This window comes from Cebus imitator, unplaced genomic scaffold (genome assembly GCF_001604975.1).
Source record: "Cebus imitator isolate Cc_AM_T3 unplaced genomic scaffold, Cebus_imitator-1.0 Scaffold76, whole genome shotgun sequence".
Classification (NCBI taxonomy): Eukaryota; Metazoa; Chordata; class Mammalia; order Primates; family Cebidae; genus Cebus; species Cebus imitator.
Window position 1 is genome coordinate 1,090,641 of NW_016107391.1, and position 7,202 is coordinate 1,097,842.

General features: G+C 38.7%; 1 protein-coding gene across 1 annotated transcript in view; it reads left to right on the forward strand.

The window, feature by feature from the left end:
• LOC119471839 (protocadherin beta-10-like) overlaps positions 1-331 on the forward strand; it is a 9,423-nt gene extending 9,092 nt beyond the window's left edge. Inside the window, exon 3 of the mRNA XM_037739950.1 lies at positions 1-331. Within this exon, the coding sequence (XP_037595878.1) occupies positions 1-290 (290 nt within the window). The 3' untranslated portion in view covers positions 291-331.
• The last annotated feature ends 6,871 nt before the right edge of the window (positions 332-7,202 follow it).

Genomic DNA, 7,202 nt, shown 5'->3' on the forward strand with positions numbered 1-7,202 from the left:
TGTTCTCGGTGCTCCTGTTCGTGGCGGTGCGGCTGTGCAGGAGGAGCAGGGCGGCCTCGGTGGGTCGCTGCTCGGTGTCGGAGGGTCCCTTTCCAGGGCATCTGGTGGACGTGAGCGGCACCGGGACCCTGTCTCAGAGCTACCAGTACGAGGTGTGTCTGGCAGGAGGCTCTGGGACCACTGAGTTCAGGTTCCTAAAACCAGTTATCCCTCATATGCAGGCAAAGGGTCGTGGGAAGAATAGTGAAGAAAATCCCACCTTTCGAAATAGCTTTGAATTTAATTTTTAGTAAGAATGCTATTTACATTTTCATGTACTTTTTAAGTTTTACATAACCGTATTAATATTATTTAGTTTTAAACTAGTTATGTTATGCAATACAATTAACTGTATTTTTAATTTTGTAATTAATTAATTTCTTTTTGAGACAGAGTTTTGCTCTGTCATCCAGACTGGTGTTCAGTGGCATGATCTTGCCTCACTGCAACCTCTGCCTCCTGGGCTCAAGCGATCAGCCCACCTCAGCCTCCCAAGGAGCTGGGACTACAGGCGTGTGCCACCATGCCTGGCTAATTTTTGTATTTTTTGTAAAGCTCAAGCGATGCACCCCCTCCGCCTCCCAAAGTGCTGGGATGAGGTGGGTGAGCTACCGCGCCAGGCCTAGTTTCAGTTTTCAAGTATTGCATATTATTGTGAATAACATTGTCAACACTTTTTGTATTAATTAACAGATAGTATCCAATTAAAGAATGATTTTAAGGTTTTGATCCTTTTCAAGTGTACAATAATTTACTTATTATTTCTCGTTCTAGAAACTGCGTTCTTATTTTTCTCCTGTGATTCTTGTTTTGTTTTTGTTTTTGTTTTTGTTTTTGAGATAATGTTTTGCTCTTGTTGCCCAGGCTGGAGTGCAATGTCGCAATCTCAGCTCACTGCAATCTCCATCTCCTGGGTTCAAGTGATTTTCCTCCCTCAGCCTCCCAAGTAGCTGGGAATACAGGCGTGCCACCACACCCAGCTAATTTTGTATTTTTAGTAGAAATGGGGTTTCACTATGTTGGTCAGGCTGGTCTGTAACTCTTGACCTCAGTGATCCGCCTGCCTCAGCATCCCAAAAGGCTGGGATTATGGGTGGGAGCCATCACACGGAGCCTCTCCTAGTATTTTTCACCACCTGCATCCTATGATCCTAACCACCTGTGTATTGTACTTCCTTCATGGAAGAAGTCATATCTGCACTTCCAACCTTATTCTAACATTCTATTTATTAATTTTAAAAGCCCCATTGTTTAGTTCTAAATCATACATCATTTCATTATTAATGTGCTCACGGTAAATTAAATATTATTTTGTGATCAATATTAAATTTCATTAATATCTTTGTGCTTGTATTATTTTCTTAAATACACTACACTTACTTGGCTAATATTTTTAATGCTTATGTATACAGATCATGTCTTATAATACAAAATGTAATAAACTGCATGAACATAAATAGAAATATTAAAACATTCTGAGAATCTGTGGGTAAGAATATTGGTGGACTGTTGGAAAAATATTCACTTTTCCTTTTATTTTGTAAATTCATTTCATTATTTTCAAATGTAAAAATCAGATGAACTAAAGGTTATAAAGAAAAACAAGAGTGGGCTCAGTGGCTTGACTGGGTGGGGTAGCTCACACCTGTAATCCCAGCATTTTGAGAGGCTAAGGTGGGCAGATCACCTGAGGTCAGGAGTTCAAGACTAACCTGACCAACAGAGTGAAGCCCTGTCTCTACTAAAAAATATGAAAATTAACTGGGTGTGGTGGTATGCCCCTGTAATCCCAGCTACTCAGGAGGCTGAGACAGGGGAATCACTTGAAACTGGGAGGCAGAGGTTGCAGTGAGCAAAGATCTTGCCATAGCACTCCAGGTAGGGTGACAGTGTGAGATTCCATCTCCTAAAAAGGAAGAAAGAAAAACAATATTCTCTTTAATTTCCAGTCTGCTTCTGTTGAGTGGCTCCCTCTAGAATTACCTCAATACTTCTAAATATATGTTTTTACTGTTATATCATGATATTCCATTTTATACTTTAATCATTTCTTGCTATGGATTTTTTAAAAAAGGTTTTCTTTCCAACCAATATAAACTAATATAAACAATGCACATTCCCTTTCCCTTTCTCCTATTCTCCCAATAGAATTGTTACAGTTTGGTGTGTTGCTGTTGTTGTTTTGACAGAGTCTCACTCTGTCGCCCAGGCTGAAGTACAATGGCGTGATCTTGGCTCACTGCAACCTCCACCTCCTGGATTCAAGTGATTCTCCTGCCTCAGCCTCCCGAGTAGCTAGGATTAGAGGCGCCCACCACCACACCCTGCTAATTTTTGTATCTTTAGTAGAGATGGGATTTCACCATGTTGGCCAGGCCAGCCTTGAACTCCTGGCCCCAGATGATCCACCTGCTTTAGTCTCCCAAACTATTGAGATTACAGGCATGAGCCACCATGCCCAGCCTAGCTTTTTTTTTTTTTTTCTTTAAGTTAAACTAATAGTGTCCATATTGCTAAGGTTTTTTCAAAATACACATTAGTGTAGTGTGGTTACATTTCCTTTCTTGAAAAACATTTTTCCTAGAGCTGAAAATTGTTTTGTACTTACATAATTTTCCATTTACTGCTATTAGTTTCTTTACATTCTCTCATTTGAACCTCTTTCTTCTCAAAATATACAAATACATCAGATACCTATCAATTATGTTTGTTTCTTGGTGATCTTTCACCCAGATCTCTGCTTCATTTATAGTGGTTGCGCTACAGGCTGTCACCCTAGGACTTTAAAAATATTTTCCTTGTTGGTCCTCTTTTACAAGATCCAACATATTCTTCTTTCTTAGTTTATTCTCTTATTTTGTTGATGCACATCTCTCAATACTTTCATTAAAATTGATACAGAGGAAGTAAAACTTTTTGAGAGCTTGCTGTGTTATTTTCTTTTTTCCCATTTAGCTGATAGTTTGAGCATAACACTCTAGGTTGAAAATAATTTCCCCTCGGATTTCAAAAGCACTGCTCCTTTACTGTTCAGAAGACTGATTCCATTCTGATTTCTATGTCTTTTTATGTGATCTCCCCCTTTTTTCTTTCTGGGAGCATTGAAAAAAATTCTCCTGGTCTTCTGAAAACACCTTAGTACTGGCGCTTTATTTATTAATCTGGTCATATGGCTATGCCCTGTTCATGTTTTTTTAAGACAGTGTCTCAATGTGTCACCCAGGCTGGAGTGCAGTGGCTATTCACAGGCACAATCATAGCAATCCTGCAGCCCCCAGCTCCTCTGCCTCAGCTTTACAAGTAGCTGGAATTACAGTGTGCTAGACCCCTTGGCTAATGTTCAGACTATCAGATTTATTTCTGAGAAATTTTGGTTGGGCATGGTGACTCATACCTGCAATATCAGCACTTTGAGAGGCTGAGGCAGGAGGATTATTTGAAGCTATGAGTTTGAGACCACCCTGGACAACATAGTGAGACCCTGTCTCCACACAAAAACAATTAAAAAAATTTCTTAGTATGTTTTACTTGTAATTTCTCCCATGAGTTTTCTGAATTCTTACTTCAACAAGAATCTCAGTCAAATATTAGACCTCCTAGGTTGACTCTATAAGACTCTAAGCTTTTTTTCCTTTCTTATTTTATCTTTGCCTCTCGTTCCATTTTTTGGACAATTTATTTAATCACTCAATCTTTTATATTTAAGTTTTTCTTTATGACTGACGAATATTTACTTTTAAGAGCTGTTTTTGGTTCTCTGAATGTTTTTCATGGTATCCTGTTAAGATTTATAAATGTAATATTTTCTTTCATTTATAATTAAGCTATTCTTTAAAAATGCATTATATAGTATCATTATAATATATCCACTGTAAAAGTGAAAGTGAGTCTAAGGGGAGTTAAGAACTTGTCCAAGACAATACAGCTAGTAAGGAGCACTTAAGTCCTAACCTATTTTTCACCTTACACTAGGAATACATACTTCATACAGTTGCTATTTAGATTAAATGGATAAATGCATTATGAATTGCTTAGAACAATGAGTGGCATAGAGTAAATACTAAATAAGTATTAGCATTTATTAGATTTTCTTTCTCTGGGAATATTAATCAGACATTTTCAAAAGCTTTCTTCTGCTTTCTATATTATTGTTCCTTTTCTTCATGGTGGTAGTGATGGTGGTAGTTTTGGTCTATGTTACGTTATAGGCATTTCCTCAAATGCCTTGGCTATCTTCTCATATTTTAGAAGGATGATATATCAAAATGCTGACAATCAACTCTGAGTGAACAGTACCTGTTGATGGCAGGGTTTCATTCTAATATAAGCATGCTAGGATATGGCTATTACCTTAGGAGACCCCAAATATCAATTGTGTCTTTGTTTGGGACTTTCATATTCTCCAGGTTAGAATTCTAGAATATCCACTATGTGGGGTGGGCTGGGGGCCAGGTATATATCTTGTGTTCTACAATCTAAGAGTATTGCATGGAAAGGGACTAGAAGTCTCACCATGCAAAATGCAAAGGTTTGCTTACTCTTCCTATTTTCAGTTTGACACCTCACACTTGTGCTCAGCTCTGTCTAGATCCCCAAGACTAGAGAAAGTCCATTAAATTTCTCCAGAGAATAAACCTTCCATTCTCTGACCATGAGTTACATTTCTGTCTATGTAGGATGATGAGAAGAATAGAGAATTTAATTATCCTCTACACATACTTCCAACTAACAACTTTTTTCCATCCTTAACTGACTTCAGTCTTCTTATACATTTGGCTCCTCCAAATCTTGTACTTAGATGAGATTGTGTTTCTTGTGAGTATCTTCAATGCAGGAACTTCAGGGGCTATTTTTGAAACTGCTAACTTAATTGCTCTTCCACCTGCTTTCTGTCCTAGAAAAAATATGTGTGTTCACTTGCGCATTCTTAATCTTTGTTAGTTTCTACCATTTTAATTATTTTTCTGACACTTCAGTGCGTATTTTAAAAGAAGAGAGGTTAATTGTGTATAGTCAATCCATCTACTTTTCAACTTTTACCCTTCTATACCAATTACTGTTTCAACCATATATCCAGCTTAAGAACGTTATTTGAATTGAACATTTTAAAATGCAGACTTGTTGGATCCTTCTTCCATCCATTCTTAGTGCACTTTAAGACCTTCTATAGTAAACATCACTGATGGAACCTTAGCATCTATTCTAAACAATCTCCCTCATTATGAACCAGCAATGTATTCTGGCTAGGACTGAAACTATCCCAAGCTTAAGAGGTGGTCCCAGACAGGATTAAAACAAAGTAAGGGACAGAAATGGGTCTTTAGATTCTAGGACTAAAATCTCTACCAATAATTCCACACCTCTTGAAACAATTATTCCTTCAGTGGCAGGCACATGATTTTACTTGGCCTAATCAGAGTGAAAGTTAGGTTTTAGGTTTTTGTTCTATGTTTAGGGATAGACCCTGACTCTCTTTTCCTGAGCTGAAAGAGAAAACAGCCACAGTTGTGGCTGCAATAAATTTTGGGAACCTGGGGGAAGCCAGCTTTAGGGGTAAGAGTCTGATTTAAATGAAACTAACTTGTTTATGCTTGTGTACTTATGAATTTTTTTATAAATTATGAAAAACGGGAAATAAATGATAGGTCTACGTAACGTGTTCTATCCCAATATCTTGCTTCATTTTCTACCAGTTCATAATTCACTGCTATTAAGGGAATCTACATAAATGCCTTTTTATTCTGTCACAATGACCTAGATATACCTTATCTCATGATTAATACAGTTTCATAACTTCAGAAAGGACTTCTGAGATGATCTTCCCTTTCCCTAACCACCTAAGGAAAGCCAAGTACTGATAAAATTTCATTCAGCTCAACAATCGGTTATAACCGGCTTGTTTCAGGCTTGCAATCATCTCAGAAACACTACAAATGCCTGGCGGCCAGGAATCACATCTCGTATCTGTATTCACCACAACTGAGCATGTTTGGTTGTGAGGAGAGTGGGGAAAGACATTGAACAAATGCTTTAAAACAAATACGAACATCGTCACAAACTATAAAGATTATAAAATTATTATTATGGAAGATAGAATATATTTTTAATCACTTAAACAGAAGGATTTATTTAAACACAATATTTGCTTCTGAAAGATATTTATGTAAACAAAATTTAGGTAGTGTTCCTCAAACTGTGAAAATCTATGGAGACGCATGGTGGCGCTGCAGGATAATACCAAGAAAAAAATTAACCCCGGATGACGTTGAAGACCCTGTTATCCAGTACAGGCAGAGAATTGGGAAGACAGAAAGAACAATCCTTTAATGGACAACCTAGAAGCCATTCAACAGGGTTAAAATCCGTAGATTTCCGAGGACTTGGTGGACAGATGAGAGGTATATTTCCCGGAACTGCCAAGTGGCACTGAGGCAATTCTGCAAGAAGATTTTGGGGTTTTGGAAAAGAAGCTATGGAAAACGGAGGAGCAGGCACACTGCAGATAAGGCAAGTCCTGCTTTTCTTTGTTTTGCTGGGAATGTCTCAGGCGGGCTCTGAACCAGGGCGCTTTTTGGTGATGGAGGAAATGCAGAGTGGAAGCTTTGTAGGAAATTTGGCAAAGAACCTGGGACTGGAGGTGAGTGAGCTGTCTTCGCGTGGGGCTCGAGTGGTCTCTAATGATAACAAAGAGTGTTTGCAGCTAGACACACACACTGGGGATTTGCTCTTAAGTGAAACGCTAGACCGGGAGGAGCTCTGCGGTTCCACCGAGCCTTGTGTACTGTATTTCCAGGTGTTAATGAAAAACCCCACTCAGTTTTTACAAATTGAGCTCCAGGTCAGGGATATAAATGATCACTCTCCCGTCTTCTTGGAAAAAGAAATGCTCCTAGAAATCCCAGAGAACAGTCCTGTTGGTGCTGTGTTCTTGCTTGAAAGTGCAAAGGATTTAGATGTAGGAATCAATGCTGTAAAAAGCTACACAATAAGCCCCAACTCTCATTTTCACATTAAAATGAGAGTCAATCCAGACAATAGAAAATACCCCGAGTTAGTCCTGGACAAGGCGCTGGATTATGAAGAGCAACCGGAGCTCAGTTTCATCCTCACTGCTCTGGATGGCGGGTCCCCTCCCAGGTCTGGAACTGCCTTGGTCAGGGTGG